General features: G+C 36.9%; 1 protein-coding gene across 7 annotated transcripts in view; it reads right to left on the reverse strand.

Moving 5' to 3' along the window:
* Nucleotides 1-23573, reverse strand: part of Cdk13 (cyclin dependent kinase 13) — a 104861-nt gene that overhangs the window by 36177 nt on the left and 45111 nt on the right. For 4 of the 7 annotated variants that reach the window (XM_076572962.1, XM_076572959.1, XM_076572964.1 and 1 more), the window contains exons 5-6: nt 22244-22414; nt 5271-5330 (exon numbers count right to left, since the gene is read on the reverse strand). In XM_076572962.1, coding sequence (XP_076429077.1) covers nt 5271-5330; nt 22244-22414 — 231 coding nt within the window. The remainder of the gene's footprint in view (nt 1-5270; nt 5331-22243; nt 22415-23573) is intronic. The other 3 variants (XM_015998701.3, XM_076572961.1, XM_076572965.1) reach the window with 1 other exon arrangement.

A 23573-nucleotide genomic window follows, 5' to 3' on the forward strand; every position in this document is an offset into this window, starting at 1 on the left:
AAAAATCTTAAATAAAACTTATACAAAAGCCATGCTATCCTCTGTGAAAAGAGGAAAACAAGCATAACGCCAAGAAGACAAACACAGTTCACAATCAGCTCCTAACTTTAAACAGAGCAAAGAACTTTCAAAAATGATACAATTAGCATTTTGAAAAAAAAGTCTTCATGGTTACTAATTCTGTGTAGATATTAACATTCAAAATTTAAGATAAAGTTATACTTAGAAAATATGATTACAGTTATTGGTAGGCGAGATGACTATCTTCCTGAAAATTTAAAAGAATATAGAGGAAATCACTGGATTAGAGAATAGCTTATATGCACAAAAAGTAAGATCAAACATAACCACAATTCATTAAAAGGAGGTTTTAAGGGTTTGGGAGATGGCTCAATGGCTAAGTGTTTGCTGCACAAACCTGAAAACCAGGATTCAAATCTCCAGCACCCACTAGCAATAGCTGGGCATGGCTAGAAGGGTTTATAATCTGTGTTAGGGGTGAAAACAGGCAGTTCTGAACATTCACTAGCTAGCCAGCCTACCTGAAATGGCAAGCTTCAGGTTCAGTAAGAGGACCTATCTCAGGGGAATAATTACATGGATATAGCAAGACCCCCTTTCTCCTCCTCCAGCCTCCACATGACCACACCTAGGCACATGCATCCCTGCATGTACATACATACATACACACACACACACACACACACACACACACACACACACACACACAACACACACACACACACACACACACACACACGAATTCACTGTACACTCTCACAAACAAAAAGCTTTAAATGATACAATAACAGAAAAATACAAATGACTAGAACTAAATTGTAACAAGAATTAAACATCAAAATAGAAAAATTTATAAGGTAATTTCAATAAAAGGACTGATGGTTAGGTTTTATTCTTTTGCCTGAGGGAGAAGGGGTGAGAACTTAACTTGACAAAATAATTATAAAATTCACCATGAAGAAACTTTTATCAGATCATTATCCAAACACTGGTGAAAATACACATTTTGCCATACAAGAAATTAATATGCCCTGTCCATGCTTAGAGAAAGACAGAACAGTGTAATAAAATACACACCAGAAAACAAATTAAATGTTTACCCAATAATTATGGGAACAGCAATTTCAAATTTAAGAAAGTAAAAGATGACAAAAAATTCATTTAGAAAAATTAGAACCCACAGTGAGATAAGCAGTTACATCAAAAACAAACTAATGAAAATGTAACTAACAGATCCTACTAAATAATGACTTGGGAATGCCACTGGAAGACAATACAGAGCCAATGAGGGAAATGACAACTGGGAAAATATTGTCTGTGATGTAAGTAAACATCATTAATATCAAAGAAGGCCTTATAAACCAGTACACAAGAAACTCATCCCACAGAACATGAAGAGAAAGAAAATGGATGATCAGATGGACACAATGGTATATGTCTGTAACCCCACCCACAGAACATGAAGAGAAATAAAATGGATGATCAGATGGTGTATGTCTGTAACCCTAGCACTTTGGAAATAGGAGAAAGATCCGAAGTTCAAAGTCATCCCCAGCTCTATATTAGGTTAAAGTAGAGCCTCCAATATTCAAAAGGATGTCTGTGTCCAAAGCAACATTAAATATACTAAATCTCACTACGACTCCAAATGATTAGATCAAAACAATATACCATTTTAACAAAAAGATTTCAAAAGAGTATACAATATTAACAAAGGTGGGGGGGAGTATAAATATAGAAGATATGCTTCATTTCTACAGCTCATAGAATAAGCCACTAGCACACGGGTAGCTACTGAGAACTTGAGGCGCTCTAGTCCAAAATAATTTTTAAGTATAAAATGCACACCAGATTTCTATTACTTAATATGAAATATCTCAGTAATATGCTACACAATTAGGTATGGTATACAGGCCTGCAACACACACAGAAGAATCTCAAATGCAAGGTCAAACTAGTTTATATAGCAAGAGTTTGTCTCAGAAAAATAAAATACTAATAATAATTAATGATAATAATGGCTAATGGGCTAGAGAGATGGCTCAATGGTTAAAAGTCCTTGCAGCTCTTGCAGAAGACCTGAGTTCAATTCCTAGCCCGCATTATCATGTGGCTCCCAACTGTCTGTAATTATAGCTCCAGGGGATACATCCTCTTCTGGCTTCCATGAACATCCATATGCACAAGAGCGCACTAGTGTGCATGTGTACACACAAACAAATATAAAGACATATTCATTAATAATAATATACATTAAAGCTGACACTAGATTAAAAATTATTAAAATTAGCCAAGCGTTGGTAGCACACACCTTTAATCCCAGCACTCAGGAAGCATAGGCAGGCAGATCTCCAAGTTCAAGGCCAGCCTGGTCTATAAAGTGAGTTCCCAGACAGCCAGGACTACACAGAGAAACCCTGTCTCAAAAACACCAAATTATTAAAATTGATTTAATTTCATTCTGAAACAAAATCACTAGATAACACTTTATTTTGAAATAAAAACCTTCCGGTTCTATTTCTGTCAAGTAGCAATAAATGAGAGTACTAAGAACTGGAATAAGACAAAATGATATTCTGCTCTCAGAAACCATATTCAGTGGAAAATTACTAGAAACAGTAAAAATTCAGAAAAATAGCGTAACATACAATATTCATTAATATTAGCTATCACTTAAAAGATAAAATAGAACCCATTAATAACAGATAATTAAATTGAAAGGAAAAAACTCCTACATGTGCAAAAATTTTAAAATTCCTTTATGAGACAGAAAGAAAAGCACACAGAGTGTGCAAAGGAATAAAAATGCCAATCTTCCCAAATTAATTTGTAAATTATGCAAAAGCCCAATTTCTAAAATTATTCATGTTATGCTTTAAATGATAAAATGACCCATAAGCTCATGTACTTGGATACCTGATGCCAAGTTAACAACAACACTGTTTAGGAAGGTTATGGAATCTTTAAGAGGTGGACTCTTGCTAGAGTAAGAATAGAGGCAGGCTTTGAGGTTTATAGCCTGGCCTTAGCTGATTCCCTCTTTACTACTTCCAGTGTATAGATGAAATGTGATCACTCTGCTTCCTGACTGCCATGCCATGCCATTCCTGCCATATTGGACCAAATCCCCTCATGAACTATAAGCCAAAATAAATTCTTTTTCTCCCCTAATTTGCTTTTAGGCCGAGTAATTTATCACAGCAAGAAAAGTAACAAATACAATCAGAAAAAAAAAAAAAAAATTCTCCTACAATGTAGATCATTAAAAAAAAAAAAAACTGAGAAAACCAAAAGCCTCTGAAAGAGAAAAGAAATATATAAACAATGGCTCTACATCCTATTTCTTTAAATTTTTTAAATTATAATGTAAATTGTTTCTGTAATTAAAAAGTGTGATTCAGGAAATACAAAAATAGATTCCAAGTGCACACTGAATTTTTACTGTAGGATAGACTGTGGGGTTGGCAGACAGCTCAGGTGACAGGCAAGCATGAATTCCAGATCCCCAGCACCATGTAAAACTCTGGCACAGTGGCACATGACTGTAATGTCGGTACTGGGAAGGTAGATCCCTATAGTTCACTGGCCAGCCAGACTAGCTGACTATGATGAGATATCCTGTCTCAAAAACTAAAGTAGAGAGCAATTAAGAAAACACCCAATTTAAAGAAAGAAAGAAAACAACTGATAGTGACTTCTGGTTTCTACATGCACTTAACACACCCACTCACCCACCCCAGAGAGACAGAGAAGAGAGGGAGATACAGAACGCAAAAAGATACTTCATTCAGTAGGATGATCTTCTTAGTAAATAGTGGTAGGATAACTACATACCCAGATATAATGAGGTAAAAATAGTCTGTCCTAATAACATTCACCAACATAAAAAGCAAATAAATCAATTATAGAACTAACAAGTAGAAACAGAAGCATTTGTTGAAAATAATTCCTTATGCTGAGAGTAGAGAAAAACACCCCTAACCAGCAAAAAACAGTAAGAAGACAAGTAACTGTGACTACTATCTCTAAATCAGAAAAAATAGGCTGATAGAACCACACAACTAACCAATGAAAAATCTCCATGGGGACTGGAAAGATGGCTCAGTAGGTAAAGGCACTTGCCAAGCAAGCCCAGACACCAGAGGTGCATCCCCAGAACCCCAAAAAGGTAGAAAGATAAAATCAACTCCACCTAGTTGTCCTCTCACTGCATGTGCACCATACCTATGTATCTCTGCATGCACACATCATGTATATAAACAATGATAATAAATTATAAACAAAAACAAAGAAATCCCCATGGGAGCCATTACCAAAGCAGGAAGGCCAAAAATTTAACCAATGAGCTGGAAACCCAGTGTGAATTAAGTTTGAATAAATGGTAAGGGGACAGACTTAGCCAGGAGAGGTATCTAAACAGGCCTGACAACCTAAGTTGAATACCCAGATGCAAAAAGGTGCAGGAAAGAACCAACTCTCAATAGTTGTCCTCTGACCTCCACTCTGAAATGCACACACGAGCATGCATGGCCCCCACCTCCCCCCCCCCCCACATATACACACCACACACCACCAATTAAGAAACTGAGTATTTGGGATGGCAAGATGACTCAGCAAATTGAGGGTACTGAATTCAAATTTAAAAAATAATAATATGCAGTGAAGGATTCAGTCTTGGACTCCAGTACTTTTCCCAAATTTTTATCACTTAGAAATCCTACATCAAAATGATCATAAAAAGAAATTCAGTGTTCCCAGTAAAATAAAGTATTTGATATTCCCAAAGCAGTGGTTCTCAACCTGTGGGTCACGACCCCATTAAAGGTCAAAAAAAATTTCACAGGAGTTGCATATCAGATACTTACATTGCAATTCATAATATTATGAAGTAGCAACAAAAATAATTTTACAGCTGGGGCTCAATCACAAAATGAACTCTATTAAAGGGTCATAGGACTAAGAAGGTTGAGAACCACTGGCCCAGAGCATCTCATTCAGAGCAAGGCTTGTCCTTCAGAGTAAGTAAGAAGATCCCAGAGCTTAGCCAGTAGGCTCTACTGGGATCTTCCACCTCTGGAGTGCTCCTAGCCTTCAACTAACCAAACAAGGCTCAGCTCTAGCTGTTTCTATCTCATTTAAGGGCAAGAAAAACCAGCCACAATTAAGAAGTACCTATGAATAGCACAGCCTTGAAGCACAAGCTTGCTAAAAACTAATGCAATAATAGTTTCCCTACCCCCATTCCATACCGTTAATAGTGCTCATAGACGAAAGATCAGAGAGTGCGTCAAAAGAGCATGTTTCAGGCCCTATTTAAACAAAAAACAAAAAACTTCAGAGAAACTGAAAAACAACTAACTATGAAGACAAGCCTAAACAAGAGAGGAAATTCTAGCCTCAAACCCTAACTAGTAGTATAACAAATACTAACAAGAGTCCAAACAGATAGCCAGGTAAGCATAAAAGCTTACACTAAAGACCTATTCACCTCAGCAATCACGTATTATTTAGGACTTCAAAGAAAATTTATAGGGCATATTAAAACACAGTCTCAAGAAACACAATAAGCATCAGCGTCAGAAGTAAATAGACAGAATTATCTTATCAGGAACTTTTACAAGCTATGATGAATATGCTAGGAACACTAGTTGAAACGAGTACATAACATGTCAGAACAGATGGGTAGTGTAACCACAAGTGCTGAGAACTGAAGGTAATATTGGAACTTGAACACTGTAACCGAAATAAAGACTGTCTTTTCAGTATCCTGTACTGATCTAAAACCAAGTCAGCTTGCACTCTCTGCTTGCCTGTGTGTGTATAAGATCAAGTCAGCACATCAGAATAACTTGTAAGCCATTAAAATGCTTGACAAAGGAGGGAGGGCTTACCAATGTACTATTATTTCATTATTCTACATGGAAAAGAGTGCAATAGTTTGAATCATAAAATCATTAATATATGTAAATGTATTAATTTAGGAAATCAATGGAAGTAAAAACAAGCCCTAGTACTCTTCTTCACTGTCTATGCTGAAGACTTTGTTCTAAAAAGGCACCTGTAAAATAAAGGAAAACAAAATGTTTCTACTGAAAGAAAGAGAGAGAGGAGGGGGGGAGAGGGAGAGGAAGGAAGGAAGGAAGGAAGGAAGGAAAGAAGGAAGGAAGGAAGGAAGGAAGGAAGGAAGGAAGGAAGGAAGGAAGGAAGGAAGGAAGGAAGGAATTATCTTTCACAGGTTTATCAATATACCAAACATATCCAAGGAAAGATTCACTGAGTACAAAGATATGTCAATAGGAATGTTCAAAAGTGATGTGTAGAATACTGGTTGTGGTGATACCAAAGGTGGAAGAAAAAAAAAAGATAGAGCAGAATATCCAAGGACCATAAAACAATCACAAGATGCTAACACTATTTTTTTAAGGCTGTATCAATCAGAGGAAAAGAGAGAAGGAACCAGAAGAAACATTGGAAGCAATAATGAGTAAGAAAGCATTCCTCGAATTACTGAAAACCAGATATGTTTTCCTATATGCCAACATAGGAAACAACCATAATTTGAAAGTAAAAACATGAACTGGACATGGTTGGCACATGTCTTTAATCCTACCACCCAGAAGGCAGAGGCAGGCAGATATATGAGTTCAAGGCTAATGTGGTCTACAGAGTTCCAGGACAGTAAAGGCTACACAGAGAAATTCATCTCAAAGAAACATAGGCACACACAAAACATCTGTCGAAAAACTACAAAAGTCCAATGGAACAATTATAAATCCAAACATGATCCACGTATGTAGATAGTAGGCTCAACATATCAGATATGAGTTCTTCCTTAATGTATAGATTTAACACAATGTTGACAAAAACCCTGCCAAGTTATTTTGTAGATATCGATGAAATGACTCTAAAGTTTAACTGGCTAACAACAGACCAAGAAGGGAAATACCATGTTTAGAAGAAAAGTTAAAAAAACAAATACTCAGCCGGGCGGTGGTGGCGCACGCCTTTAATCCCAGCACTTGGGAGGCAGAGCCAGGCGGATCTCTGTGAGTTCGAGGCCAGCCTGGTCTACCAAGTGAGTTCCAGGAAAGGCGCAAAGCTACACAAAGAAACCCTGTCTCGAAAAAAAACAAAACAAAACAAAACAAAACAAAAAAAAAAAAAAAAAAAAAACAAATACTCCTCAATCTAAGACTTACTCTATAAACTCCCCATCATCAATACATGGTGAAGTTAGAGGAGAAACAGGAAAGAAGATGAGTGGTACACAAGAAAAACATGGAAATGGACTCATAAAAAGCAGAGAACTCATCTTCAACAAATATGGGAAGGCAGTGCAGTGGAAAATAGTTTTCAAGCAAATGTTGCTGAACAAGTAAATAATATATAAACAATATATAAACAAAGTAATTCTACAAACAGCTGTGCACCATTCACAAAAATGACTTTGGGAGGGGCTTTTCAAGGCAGGGCTTTCTCTGTGTAACAGCTGTGGCTGTCCTAGAACTCACTTTGTAGACCAGGCTGGCCTCCAGCGCTGGGACTAAAGTCAAGCGCTGGGACCTAAATGTGTGTGCCATCACGCTTGGCTCAAAAATTACCTCTTACTGCATCACAGAACTAAGTGTAAAATGGAAAACTCAAGCGAGTTCCAGGAAAGGCGCAAAGCTACACAGAGAAACCCTGTCTCGAAAAACCAAAATAAATAAATAAATAAATAAATAAATAAATAAATAAATAAATAAATAAATAAATAAATAAATAAATAAATAAAATGGAAAACTCAGCTACTAGAAGACATATCCAAAATATCTAGGTTTATCTTAGGATTCATGATGATTCTTTAAAAATATTTATTTTAAATTATGTATTTGGAGAAGGTGTGTGTAGGTAGGTGCTAGTGTCCGAAGAGGCAGAAAAGGATGTCTGATCTACTGGAGCTGGAATTACAGATTGTTGCGAGCTGACCAATGTGGGGACCAAGAACAAAACTCAGGTCCTCTGCAAGAGCAGCCAGTGTTCTTAACTAAGCCATGGCTCAATTCCTGATGAGTTTTGTATGTAAAAAGCTGACATCACAATGTTTGAAAAATTGAACCTAATAAATTATGATAAAATTCGCCGGGCGGTGGTGGCGCACGCCTTTAATCCCAGCACTCGGGAGGCAGAGCCAGGCGGATCTCTGTGAGTTCGAGGCCAGCCTGGACTACCAAGTGAGTTCCAGGAAAAAGGCGCAAAGCTACACAGAGAAACCCTGTCTCGAAAAAAAAAAAAAAAAAAAAAATTATGATAAAATTCAAAATGTCCCTTTTTAAAAAACACCCTTGGAGAATGAAAACACAATTTGAGAGGACATCTTTATGAAATACATATCAGATTAAGAAAAGTCTGGTTTCCAGGGCTAGAGGGATGGCTCAGTGGTTGGGAGCACTGACAGCTCTTCCAAAGGACCCGGGTTCAATTCCTAGCACCCACATGGCAGCTCAAGGCTGTCTGTGATTCCAGTTCCAGGGGACCCGACACCCATGGCAAAAACACTAATGCACATAAAATAAAAATAAATTAAAAAAAAAGAAAGTCTGGTTTCCAAAATATTCAAGAAATTCTTAAAACTTTACATTAAAACAGCATGGTGGTGATGTCTATAATTGCAACGACGCAGTAAGGAGGAGAGAGAAGGCTCTGAAGTTCCCCACTAACACTAAAATCAAACCCGAACCCCAAGTCAAAGTTTGGTGCTTAAATTCTCAAGAGTACAATGAATTTACATGCTACACAAGCTCAAGGACCGAAGATCATACAGGAAGTAACTATCATAGACACTAAAACACTAATGAAATAAAACACAACGTTCCACTTAAATTTTATATAATTACTAAAATGGCATCCAATTTCCACCTGTCCTAGAAACAGACTAACTAACCCAATGAGAAAAAAGCCATCAGCAGACTTTGAGCTATAATGCACTGAAGAAGGCCCTTAAGAGAAAACCCTGTACTTCAGAGAACTTCTGAAAGCTAGATTTTCTCTATAAACATGAGTATCTACTCTTCAAAGTCAGTGGGAATGAAGCAGATGTTGTAGCAGAACTTGGTTTTAGTTTTAGCACAATCAAGGACTGAACCTCAGAGGTCATGCAAGCTGCAGCCCTAGCCAGAGGTCTCTGAAAACAGCCTTTCTGTCACTAATCAACCAAGCTTAAACTCTGCCCTCTCTTTGGATGCTTTATATAAGATAACAAATTCCCATATAATTTCAAGTTATTTTAGTTGGTTTTCTGACACTCTGCCCAAATCATCCTTTATAGTGTGGTGGTTAAATTTATTAACTATAATACCCAGCTACTCCCTTGAATCTAGCCCAAGTCTAATTAAGGCATTTTAAAAGACACAAAGTGAAGACTCCAAAATCTAAAATCCTGCCATACCCAATCTAAAGCTCTGGTCACAAACACGACACCACAAGTACAAAATTTTACCTTACCTCCTAAGATGTGTCTCAAATCAAAACAGAAACAAAGAAAAAAATTACCTTTAGGATAGTATATACAGGTATATATTTAAAAGTATCTCACATCACAGAAAATTCTACCCTGAGCCATGGTTCTCATCAAATGTTCCAAAATTTAGAAAACCTAAAAAGTAAGTCACAACCCATGCATTTCACATAAGGGATATTCAACTTCTCTACTTCTCTATTCATAGGAGACATCGAGAAGAGGCTACCTCCACAGTGTGCTTGGGCCTTCATCAAGTTAGTTAAGAGAAAAGATTAAAGATGAGAAAATGGTGGTGCAGGCCTTTAACCCCAGCACTTAAGAGGAAGAAGCAGCTTGATCTCTGTGGGTTCCAGGATATCCATAGCTACATGAGACCCTGTCTCAAAAATAAAAAAAAACTAAAAGAAAAAAAAAAAAAAAAGGGCACTGGGCGGTGGTGGCGCACGCCTTTAATCCCAGCACTCGGGAGGCAGAGCCAGGCGGATCTCTGTGAGTTCAAGGCCAGCCTGGGCTACCAAGTGAGCTCCAGGAAAGGCGCAAAGCTATGCAGAGAAACCCTGTCTCGAAAAAACAAAAAAACAAAAAAAGGCAGGGTTGTAAAAAAGAGGGGGAAAAACAACTCTGGTTCTAGATGGTAAAGTAACAGTACAGATATCTGAAAAAGTCATAAGGAATCATACTATTATCTACCTACCTATATAATACATGTAAGTTGGCATATAAATACACGTATACAGTTTAAATAAAATTTTCCCATCTAGGTTGTCAAGAGTCACAGACCCCTAACAAAACAACCCAACACTAAGCACAAGAAGCCTTCTTCTGAGTTGGTCAGAGTAATCTAAGACATCTGCAAAACATTGTAGGCTATTGTTACTGCCCTTGGTCGCCCCCTCAAGTTGAAAGGTCAGCCCACATTGCTGAAGACTTAACTCTTCAGAAATAGGTCCCAGAGGCCCCTGAGCTGTAAATGACCTAGCCTCCTCCCTGAGGACTAACTTTCAGAAAATTAATGTCTGGTACTGGAAACATAGCCAACCACCTGGGGCTAGTGAAGTCAAGGATCTTGGAGAAGAACCTAAAACTGTCATTTTCCTAACCAGCATAATGCCTAACTACATTCTAAATATTTGTGTTTATACCCAGAGGTAAGTGTAGTCCTCACCCCGTATCAAGGAAACTTCTTTTCACAACAGATGGAGACCATTACAGAAAAACCACAACCAATCAAAATACAGAGTTGTGTCCAGTCCCAAGTAAACACTTACAACACAACCAACCACCTAATGCTAAGGATCACTGTGAAAGAGGAGGCAGAAAGACTGTAAGGGTCAGAGGAACAGCGAGTTTGCTGTGAGACTGTCTCTTGTAGGAATATCAGCAATTATATCCATAAAGCTTCTCTAACGTGATTGACTACACATGAACTGAACATGAACAGCAGACATGCAGACGTGGATGGGGAAAGCTCAGGAGGTCTCAACCTTACACAAAAAACTATAGGCAACCAAAGAATGACAAGAGCTAGAGAAATACTCTTCACCACAAAAAAAGCACACCAACTGGTTATCCAATACCAAACGTTTTCAAGTCTGAAAACACGCACAAAGAAACATACAGACTAAACAGGTTATATACTTGAATGTATTTAGGAATATATGTATGTAACAATTATTAATGAAAAAGCCAAGAATTTGAAAGAGAACAGAGTTTGAAGGGAGGAAAAGGAAAGGAGAAATGTTATGATTATAATGTCAAAAAGACAAAATATTAAGGGATACAAAATAAACAGGGAGGGGTTATCTAGTGGCAGAGTGCCTTTGAACCCAAGGCTGCAAAAGCCAATTCCGCCAATTCCTGTGAGACTCTCCATCCTGATGGCCAACCCCCAATAATCATGTTACTCAACTCCATGACTTAAATCTATGGAAATTCAATATCCCATTAGTTTTTGAAATAATGTTCTCAACAGTTTAACTTTAATTTATATTCTTAACAGTTTTTTAACATAAAGATACTTTTACTAGCTTCTGTATGTTCGCTGATAGTAATAAAGGGTATGTGTTTAGAGGTGACAATTTCAGTGGTTTCCAGAGATATATACCTCTGAGACTGACTACATTAAAGATAATAAATATATCCTCATCCCCAAAATGTCCTTGTAGTCATGGAATACAGTAACATAAATATTACATTAAACTTTACCTATTCCTTTGTAAATATTTCCTAATTATCAATAAAACAATTTTTTTGAACTCTGACATGTTTTTAATGTCTCTATAGCATTTCCCAGTGGTAATATGCCATGGTGATGTTCATAATTCCTTTCACTAGATATATGAATTGCTTGTACTGTTTATTATAAGCAATATCATAAAAAAAAATCAAAGAACAATTTTGTAACTATGAAAATTCCAAATTAGAACTCTAATTTAAAAGGCACATTTTACTTTTTTAAAAAAATAGAACACTGTTTATCATGTATTTATTATGTCCAAGACATCATATCATATCCATAAAAGTTCTTTAAAGGTTATGACAATCTTCTCTTTATAACAGTATATTAATATTACTGCCAATGATCCATAACCTCAGTATTTTATTCATTCTTTGGTATTTAGATTATATTCATTCTCAATCCTCTCTCCAACTCATCCTCCCAGATCTTATTCCCATTCTTCTCCTAAATTCAGGCCTTCTCCTTTATTTGTTTTTAAATAACTGGGTCCAACTAGTATTACCCATATGCATAAGGGTACAAACATCCACAGAAGCATGGACCACCTACCATTAACCACACCACTGAAAAAACTTGGCTCCTCCTCCCACAGCAGCCATTAGCAGCTCCTCAGCTGAGGGAGTCTTGTGAGCCCCTCCCCCATGATCCTCATAAATCCTTGTCCCTCCCAGCATTATAATTCCATTCAAATCTCCATGAGTTTAAAAACCCACATCCATGTGCATATAAAAACAACTATAATGTTTTTAAAGAAAAAGGAGAAAAGACCTCTACATACCAGAAATTAAAATACTATACTATATAATGACAGTAGCAGGAAATGCAACAGAAATAAGCCAGTGAAAAAGGAAACCCAGAAAATTCGGGATCTTATACAGGGGAATTATGATATCAGAACTACGTGAAATAAAAACAATTTAAGTACCAAAATGTTTCTTAATAACTCTAATTAGAAAAAAATTTTTAAAAACAACAACAAAGAAACAAAAACAAAAACAAAAAACCCCACATACTTGTCAGGCAACAGGTGTAGCTGAGTGGTAGAATGCTTGCCTAGCAAGCTACCCTGACCTCTTACACAGCATAAAACTGAGTGTGGTAACTGATGCCCAGCTGCAATCTTTGCTGCCAGTTGGGTGGTAGGAGCAGGACTATTAGAATCTCAAGGCTGCCATTCTAAGCAATGCAGTAAGTTGGGGGAAGGCAGAGATATTATTATTGTTCAAGTTCCAAAGATGGGGCCTTTGCCACCAACCCCCACCCCACCCCACCCCCGCCAAAAAAAAAAAAAAAAAAAAAAAGACCTCAAGACAGGAAATGGAAGTTAAAAATAAGTAGGTAAGAAACAACGGAAAAAACAAAAAATAACAGACACACGAAACGATTTCTCTAATCTTTTCTTTTTTTTTTTTTTTTTTTTTTTTTTTGGTTTTTCGAGACAGGGTTTCTCTGTGTAGCTTTGTGCCTTTCCTGGAACTCACTTGGTAGCCCAGGCTGGCCTCGAACTCACAGAGATCCGCCTGGCTCTGCCTCCCGAGTGCTGGGATTAAAGGTCTCTAATCTTTTCTTAGTTTCCTTTCTATTGCTATGATAAAGACCATGACCAAAAGATACTAGGGAGGAAGGAGCTTATTTGATTACAAGTTACAGTCCATCACCAGGGCGTAGCCAAGGCTACTCAAGGTAAGAACCCAGAGGCAGGAACTGCGCAGAAACTACAGAAAAGTAATGCTTACTAGCTTGCTCTGCTCAGTCTGCATTCTTTTTCTTTCTTTCTTTCTTTCTTTCTTTCTTTCTTTCTTTCTTTCTTTCTTTCTTTCTTCCTTCCTTCCTTCCTTCCTTCCTTCCTTCCTTCCTTCCTTCCTTCCTTCCTTCCTTCCTTCCTTCCTTCCTTCTTCTTTTTTTTTTTTTTTTTTTTTTGGTTTTGCTTTGTTTTTCAAGACAGGGTTTCTCTGTGTAGTCCTGGCTGTTCTGGAACTCACTTTACAGACCAGGCTGGCCTCAAACTCAGAAATCTGCCTGCCTCTGCCTCCCAAGTGCTGGGATTAAAGCCACCATGCCTGGCTCAGTCAGCTTTCTTATACAACTCAGGACCACCTACCCACAGTGGACTGGGCCCTCCTATATCAGTTATTAATCTAATCAAGAAAATGCCCCACAGACATGCCTACAGGCAGTTTGATAAAGGCATTTTCTCTCTTGAGATTCCCTCTTTACAGGTGAATTTAGATTGTGTCAAGTTGATAAAAACTAACCAGGACAATCACCAAGAAAAAGTAAAATGACCCAGCAACCTGAAGAAATGTAGAGAAGCTGCTTTGTCATAGAGAAGCCGGTAAAGCAATTCTAGCACTTGGAAGATTGAAAATAAGGGTCTTCCAGAGCAAGCTGGCAAACCAGACAAGCCAAATGGGCAAATCTGGGCTCAGGTCAGAGACCACATCTCAACATGTAAGGTGAACAGCCATCAAAGAAGAGACATCAATGGCAACCTCTGGACTCTACCTATATGAACAAACATGTTAGATATGCACCCATAACACACATACACAAGACATACATTCATATCACATACACAACACATGAATAACAAAAACGTTATAAAAAGGATAAAAGCATGAAAATATGCATAATCTCAAAATAGGGGAAAGTTTTAGTAGATAGATAAAAGATGAAAAATTAAGAGTAAACTGCATTTCAGTAAACTGAGTATCAAAAATTTTTAATGAGAAAAATTGGAATCAGCTTTCTTGTATGGTGATCTGGCTTTAATCATTAATATGAAAAGAGCTAGATATATCACTTAACCAAGTCATTCTACTTCTGTATCCCATGAAAGTCCCAATTAGATATTTATACTAAATGTTTTTTAGTAAAGTACTCAACAGTCTAAATACACCTAAGTGAAAAACCCCTAACAGAATAAGATACAGCAAAATTATAGCACTATAGAATACTGTCTCTTTTTAAATTAAGGTATATAAATATTATCTATTTGTAGAAGATAATATACTTCATTTTTAATTACATAAAAGTAAACAAGTAACATACATACTTGTTATATATACGCTGCCTAGAAAAAAAAGCTAAAAAGTGGAAGCCTCGTCTCTTCGCTAGAAAACATTGACTACATGTGCATATATTCCCCCTAATAATCATTTAAGCCCTTTGTTTCTGTATTCCAGAGTGTTGTGTTTTGTTGTTTTGCTCTGTTTTCTGAGACAGGGTTTCTCTGTGTAGTACTGGCTGTACTGGAACTCAGAGATCCACCTGCCTCTGCCTCCCAAGTACTGGGATTAAAGGTGTGTGCCACCACATCTGGCTGTATTCCAATGTTTTAATTAAACATATCCTGATGTTTGTTTGGTTTTTGTTGTTTTTTTTTTTTTCTCCAAACATTGATTCTCTTTTCCTTCTACTGGGTTAATTATTATCAGCTAGTTAGATGTTGAAATTTATTTTTTTACATTCATTTTGTAGCATTTGTGTGGAGGTCAAAGAACAACTTCTTGGAGTACGTTCTCTCACATGGCTCCCAGAGACTGAACTCAGGTCATCAGGCTTCTGTAACTCATCTTTGTACCTCTTCACACCTTCCCAGCAATCTCTATCTCCTGGGAGATTTGCCGGCCTAATTTTTATTTTTCTTGACATTTTTTAGTGCTAATAATTAGAGATTTCTAAGCATTAAGGGAAGGTTGTATTTTGTGTGTGCATGCTAAGTATGTGTGCGCATGTATGTGGGGGCCCATGTGCCTGTATGTGCATATGAGGAGACCAGAGGATCCTGGTGTCTTCCTCCACTACTCTCCATCTTCTGACCTTGAGACACAAGCTTTCATTAACCTGAAGCTCCTCATTTCAGACAGTGTGGCTAGCTAGCTAACAAGCTCACAGATTTGCGTGAATGTTTAGCAAAGAACTCAAGTCTAAATACACTTATGTGAAAAGCATTATTCGGGGGCTAAAGGCATGCATAGATTTACATGGGTGCTGGGGATTCAAACTCTGTTACTCAAGGTTGCACAGTAAGATTCTGACTCACTGAGCCACTTCCCCAACCCCTAAAAGGCACATTTTTAAAAATTAACTTCCAATTCACTAACTAAACATCTGATCTCCAGCTTTAAAACTATTCACTTCTTCAAATAGCCATCCTTTCTTCCTAATAAAAACAATTGCTTCTATTAGTGATCTCATTCTGTTCTTACCATCAACCTACTACTTAGCTATACCTATATACCGTGTGCCATCTTGCAAAGTGCTTCACTGCAGTATTACATTATATGACCACAATAAATCTAAGTATTATTACTTCGTTTTTCCAGAAGAGGAAAACAGAGTACAAAGGAAAGAAAATACTGAGCTTTTTTTTTTTATTTAAAAATGCTAATAACAAAACTCACCATTTTATTTTTTTTTTTTTTTTTTTTTTTTTTTTTTTTTTTTTTTTTTGGTTTTTTCGAGACAGTGTTTCTCTGTGTAGCTTTGCGCCTTTCCTGGGACTTGGTAGCCCATGCTGGCCTCGAACTGACAGAGATCCGACTGGCTCTGCCTCCCGAGTGCTGGGATTAAAGGCGTGCGCCACCACCGCCCGGCCTAAAACTCACCATTTTAAATCATTTTAGGTATGCAGTAATTGAGAGACAATTACATTCACAGTTACCCACACCCCCTCACCAATAGTTACTTTGATGTGCTGTTTCACAAAGCATCCTAATGGGTGGGAACTAGTATACTGAGGCTTTGACTTACATTTCCCAAATGCCTATTATGTTCAATTTTTTTTTCTATGTGATTCTTAGCCATTTACATATCTTCTTGGGAAGAAAAATCTACTTAGGTTCTCTTAATCACCTCGTCTTTTAGTTTATTAGTTTAAAATTGGTTTTTATGTTCTTGTTACAAGTCCCATTATCAGACATAGGACTTACAAATATTTTCTCCTATTCTGTGTTGTCTTTTCATTTCTTTTTCTTTTTTATATGGAGACAGGGTCTCACTATGTTGCTCTGGCTGGTCAGGAACACATTACATAGATCCACCTGCCTCTATTTCCTGACTGTTGGGATTAAAGGCATGCACCATTAATCTAAGCCTCTTTCACCATCACACCCAGCCTCTTTTCATTGCTTGATATGGTCCAATTTAATTCTGGTGAGGTGTAATTACTATTTTTTTTTCCTTTACTGCTTGTGCTTTTGATGTCATCTAATAACATTTAGCACTTTAGTCTAACCCAAATATCAGGATCAAATGATTTGAGTGTTAAGACTTATTTCTAGTTTCTAAATTCTTTTGTTGATCAATAATTTACTCTCATGGTAGTGCCAGACAGTTATGGTCACTTTAGCTTTACATTAAGATTTACATTACAACAAGATTTAAATTCAATGCATTCTACTTTACTCTTCCTTCTCAGACCCTACTCACTGTCCCAGATCTTGTATTTATACAAATATCAGAATCTACTTGTCAGTATTTGAAAAGCCAAGCGGCACAAGATAGCTCAGCAGGTAAAGGCACTTGCTGCAAAGCCTGACAACCTGCAACCAAACCTGAGTTTGATTCTCCAGGACCCACAGGGCATGAGGAGAGAAATGACTATCACCAAATTGTCCTCTGACCTCTACACAAATATCATGATACCCTCCTCCCAACAAACAAACAAATAAAACTAATTCTAAGAGCACTGGCTGCTCTCCCAGAGGACCAGGGTTCAATTCCTAGCACCCATACAGCAGCTCATACCTGTCTGGAACTCCAATTCCAGGGCTTCTGACATCTTCACACAGACATACATATAGGCAAAACACCAATGAACATAAAATAAAAATAAATAATATAAAAAAAAAGTTTAAAAAATAAAAAGCCACCCCTAGTTTTGAGAAGGGCTACAACTATGAAGATAAATTAGGAAGAGTGTTATCTTAATATGATTCTTTTAAGCTTTAAAAATGGAATATTTTCTATTTAGTCTTTTTAATATTCTTTCAATGATGTTTCCCAGTTGTCAGGTTACAATGTTGTAAATTAAATTTTCTATCAGTTTATCTTAGCTCTTTTATCCTGTGAGCCTAACTATGGTGGTATTTTATTTGTACTGAAATGTGATTTTCATTGTATGTTAATAAATAAAGCCCGGGGGTCAGAGCTATTAGAGCCATAGCAGGAGCGTGGCAGCGGCGGCGCACGCCTTTAATCCCAGCACTTGGTAGAAGAGCTAGGTAGATCTCTGTGTGTTCAGGGATACAGCCAGCATTGGAGACATATGCCTTTAAGACCTGGAGGGCTGTATTTACAGGCAGTGACAAAGCAGTCGTGTGTTTGGGTTTGCAACCAATAAGAAGGCAGAACAGAAAGACTATTTAAAGACAGACACACAGGAAGTAGCTCTCTTTCGGGGAGGTAGGAGCATCGCAGGAGGTAAGATTTTAGCTCTGAGCTCTGACCTCTCGGCTTTCTCTTTTACATTGGTTCTGTGTTTCTTATTTTAATAAGACGGTTGGTTAAATCTACACATAACTGATTGTTTCTATTGCCCTATATCTTGTACATGTCCACACACACACACACACACACACACACACACACACACAAGTTTAATTTCTTCCTTTCTAATCTAAATATCTTATCTCATTTTCTAGTGCAATTGCTGTGACTAATGCCTCTAGTATGCTACTAAATCGGAGTCTCAACAACACATACCCTTTCTGTTCAAGATGACATATGTAAGTTGAAATAATTTCCTTATATTCCTAGATATTGGGTACACTGATCTATATTTGACAATAGCAGTAGCCCTTCCTTATCCTCCGTATCAATTAACTCTTTATCAATCATGATCTAAAAATATTAGTTGAAAATTTTAAGAAATAAACAATTCATATTTTTAAGTTGTACTTCCTTCTGAGTATTGTAATAAAACCTTACAGTGCCCATTCTATCAGGATATAAATCATCTTAATCCAGTGAATCCTTGGTAGATACCCCCCCAACCCCCCACCCCGAGACACAATTTCTCTGTGTAGCTTTGGTGCCTGTCTTGGATCTTGCTCTGTAGATCAGGCTGGCCTCGAACTCACAAAGATCCACCTGGCTCTGTCTCCCGAGTGCTGGGATTAAAGGCGTGAACCACCACTGCCCAGCTCTTTTTTTTTTTTTTTTTTTTTAAAAGGCAAGGTCTCACTATATAACCCTGGATGGCCTAGAACTGATTATGTAGACCAGGATGGCCTCATACTTAGAAAGATCTACCTGCCCCTGCTTCCCAAGTCCTAGGATTAAAGGAATGCCCTACTACACAGTTTCTTTCTTTCTTTCCTTCCTTCCTTTTCTTTCATTCATTTTTGTTTGTTTGAAATAGGGTTTCTCTGTGTAACCTTGGCTGTCCTGGAACTCACTCTAAAGACTAGGCTGGCCTCACACTGAGAGATTCACCTGCCTCTGCCCCCTGAGGGCTGGGATTAAAGGTGTGCTGCTGCACCACCACCACCACCACCGGATTCTAGTTTCTTTTCTTGATCTTTAAGAGAAATTACAAATTAAAAGAGTACTTATACTTCCTCAATACTTAAACACTAACAGTGGAAGCATTATAGTGTAATAAACGCACAATAGCTAGCACAGTAGAATCTGGCTGTCTTGGGATGCAAGTCAATAACTTCAAGAACCAAACCAGTATTTTCTAAAGTGCACTTTTGTGTTTTTTATTCTGAATAATAAAAGATACCTTGAAGTGGGCATCAAAATCTATGAAAATTTATATTTTGTGAAATGGGGTGCATTATATAAGAACCAAAACAAATAAAAAAAAATCCAAAGGCTTCACAGAATTTATAATTTAATGAGGCAAATGAGTTATGACCAAAAGCAGAATACAAGGAAGACTATTAACTCTTCTTTCAAAGGCACTAGCAGCCTTTACCAGAGTACTAAAAGTCTGGGCAGTATTATAAAGTAAAGCTCATTTATTCACTCAACAATTAACCATTTTAACAAATTTTGTACTGGCTGTGTTTGGTATAGAGTCACACCAGAATAGGGCAGGACCCATTTAAAAAAAAAAAAACAATAAATAAATGAAAAATAACAAAATAATTAATTATGTTTAGTTATTGAGAATTTTTTTTTAATCTTTTTTAAATGGGGAAGTTACTTTAAATTGTGTTCCTACCTAGTGGAAGTTGGACATCACCAATGAAAAGTAATATTCAGGAGCAAAAATAAATTTGTCTTTCAAACTTCAATTCTATAACACCATACTCTGCAGGATATGGTGTGAAGGTGTGTGTGTGTGTGTGTGTGTGTGTGTGTGTGTGTGTGTGTGTGTGTGTGTGTGTGTGTGTTTAGAATTACTAACACAGAAGTATCACATGTAATGAATTGAAGTATCACATGTAATGAGTTGAAGGCATCAAAGTTTACTGGCATGTCTGTGGACCCCAAACACCAATATAACTGAAACTTAGTGCATAATCAAAACTAGCAAAATTAGGATTAGAGAAGTAGGCAGGGAGGTGACAAATGAAAATAGGACACTCATGGCATGTTAGAGGAAGAACAGATACACTCACTGTCTGCAACGTGGTATATAAAGGCAAAACAAATCATATTTCTACTCTACTTCATGGTTAAGATCCTTAGTCCAATATTTATTAAATGTTAAGAGATATAATGGTCCCCTTTTAGAATGGAAAGAAACAGGCTAAGAAGAGATAAAATGCCTTACTAATAAGGTCACAACACTAATAAATTAAGTCTGCAGAGACATTTTATAACTAAAGTCAAGCCAGTAAGTACCTTCTTGTACATTCAGAAGCAATAAAGTAAGGTTAAGGTTAAGATGGCAAAGCATGTCAAATGTCAAGTTAATAAGAAATACAGGCTTTACAAACAACAAAAATCTTAAGATGTAACAGTTACAATGATCCTGATCTCTACACTACATACAGACTACTTTTAAAAAGAGGGTGATTTATACAAAATAATTACCATATGATCTATCAAATATTTAAAACTACATCCCAGAACAGTAGTAAGACTGTGTATGTGCAGCCAGTAAAGAGACTATGTACAATTTTCAATTATAAAGTAATTGTGATGATTGGTTTTTATTGTCAAACTGATAAGAGCACAGAGTAGCACAGGAAGAGAAAAACCTTCAATTAAGAAACTGCCTAAGCCGGGCGGTGGTGGCGCACGCCTTTAATCCCAGCACTCGGGAGGCAGAGCCAGGCAGATCTCTGTGAGTTCGAGGCCAGCCTGGGCTACCAAGTGAGTCCCAGGAAAGGTGCAAAGCTACACAGAGAAACCCTGTCTCGAAAAAAAACCAAAAAACCAAAAAAAAAAAAAAAAAAAAGAAAAGAAAAGAAACTGCCTAGACCAGAATGGCCTATGGGAATGCATGTGGAGCACTGTCTATATTTCAGATAGATATAGGTGGGCCCAAACCACTGTGGCAGTACCATCTCTAGGCAGGTGGTCCTGGGCTTTATGAGATAACTAGTAAACATGAGCTGGCAAATAAGCCAGCAATCAGCATTCCTCTCCTATTTCTACTATGAGTTCCTGCCCTGACTTTCCTCAGTGACAGACCATGACCTGGAAATGTAAGTCAAAGAAATCCCTCAACTCCCAAGTTGCTTTTGGACAGAGTATTTTACTATAGCACCAAAAAGAAACTAAGACACAGTCCAACTAATTTAATTCTGCTTTATATTAGATTTAATGTATGCTCTATGGCAACTACTTTTAATAAAAGTCAAACTTTTCTTAGTATTTTTTTAAATTAAAAGCAACCATATATCAACTTACTGAAAACAATTTCAAGAATGCTGTCCCATACTTTGCAATATGGAACACATCTGCCAAAAGGTGCCAGAGGGAGGCTGAGGTGATGGTTCAGAGGGTGAGCATTAGGATTTAATGTTCAAAACCACAGAACACATATCAAAAATGTGGCACATGGGAATGGTCACATGCATCTATAACCCCAACTCTAAGTAAATGCAGAGACAGGAAGATCAGTGGGGCTTGTTGGCCACCAAGAGAACTCCAGGTTCAGTGATAAACTCTATTCTTAGGGGAATAAAGCAGACAGTGATGGGTATCTTCTCTGGCATCAGCACATAGGCACAGGCATGACTATCACACACATGCATGAACACACATCCCCTGCTACATCTTTACATTTTTTTCTGTGAATTCACAGAATTCATAATGTAAAAATGTGATAGAAATATACTCTAATATCTTTTCTTAATCAATATCCAAGCTGGAAAAAGTGTTACTATTCAGTACTTGGTTGAGCTGACTCAAGAACCTCAAGAACCACTGAAGTAAATAATGTAATTCTTTAACTCTACTAAATTTTACAATAGTTTGACATGAGAGAACATTTTCATTTACCCAATACTCAAATGATCATCATCTAGTAAGGTGGAAATACCATGAACTCAAAAACTTGCAATTGGAATACATACCTTTGTCCTTCTTAAAATCCAAAGCATCTTCTTTATCAGTCACTATTTCCTTCATATTGATGATACTCTGGTGGGTGAGTTGCCGAAGAATTTTAATTTCTCTAATTGCTGTAATTGGGAAGCCCTCCTTTTCATTATCCAGACGTACTTTTTTTAAGGCTACCATTTCTCCTATTAGACAATTAAATAAAAGCAGGTTACTAGCTAGCAAAAAAAATGACATTTCTCTTAATTTAATTACTTATAATTTCCATTCCTACATTTTAAAATTATAATGCACCAATTGTATTTTAGTTTCCAACATAACAAATATTTATAGTTTAAGAAATTAACCTCTCAAGTAAACTATGGATCATTACACTGCATTTAACACAAATTGGTTAGGATGAGGTAGGTTTGTTTTTTTTTTTTTAAACAATTCTTTTTTTTAAAATCTATTTATTTATTATGTATACAGTGTTCTGCTTGCATGTATGACTGCACGTCAGAAGAGGGCACCAGATCTCATTACAGATGGTTGTGAGCCACCATGTGGTTGCTGGGAATTGAACTCAGGACCTCTGGAAGAGCAGCCAGTGCTCTTAACCTCTGAGCCATCTCTCCAGCCCCGGTTTGTATTTTTTTTTATACTCTCTATTGATACAGAAAGAGATGGTGAAGAGTGGGTTTATTACCATTCTTTCTGTGTGAAGGAGGAAAGGGTCAATACATCCAGGATACTCATTCATTCATATTAATACGTCCTCACACTCTCTAGATCTCTCTCACCTCTCTGAAAATATATTCCAACATTTCTTGTCCATACTCACCAATTATCTAGTCATGAAAATGGGGTTCAGACTGTTTCAAAAATACATTTCCCCCCATTATACTACATTGCCACAAAATTTAGGTATGTGTGAGTTTTGTATCAGACATCATGTAATTAATCAGACACACATACAAACACAAAGTTATTACAAGTTAAGCTTAGGTCAAGAAATGCTTTAGATTGTGGAGATTTATTATGTTTTATTTATGTGGTGTTTTATTAGGTTTTGTTTTATGGGAATGTGCATAGACTTAGTAGGCTGGGCATCAGTCAGCATAAGAAAAAATTCACTATAATAAAGGCAAATTCCACTTCTTTGGACAGATGGAAAAAAAGGACTAATTTTACAAATTTTCTAAGGAAAAAAATATGCTCTTAATCATTAAAATTTATTTTTCATTTTTATGACGTTTTCCTATAATATAGTATTTTGACCATTAAAGCTTCTGACGGTTATAAGTAATCTTATTGATAATACAATATTATCAAATACCAATGGTTATTCTATGTTCTAACTAC

Source organism: Peromyscus maniculatus, chromosome 5 (genome assembly GCF_049852395.1).
Source record: "Peromyscus maniculatus bairdii isolate BWxNUB_F1_BW_parent chromosome 5, HU_Pman_BW_mat_3.1, whole genome shotgun sequence".
NCBI classification, from domain to species: Eukaryota; Metazoa; Chordata; class Mammalia; order Rodentia; family Cricetidae; genus Peromyscus; species Peromyscus maniculatus.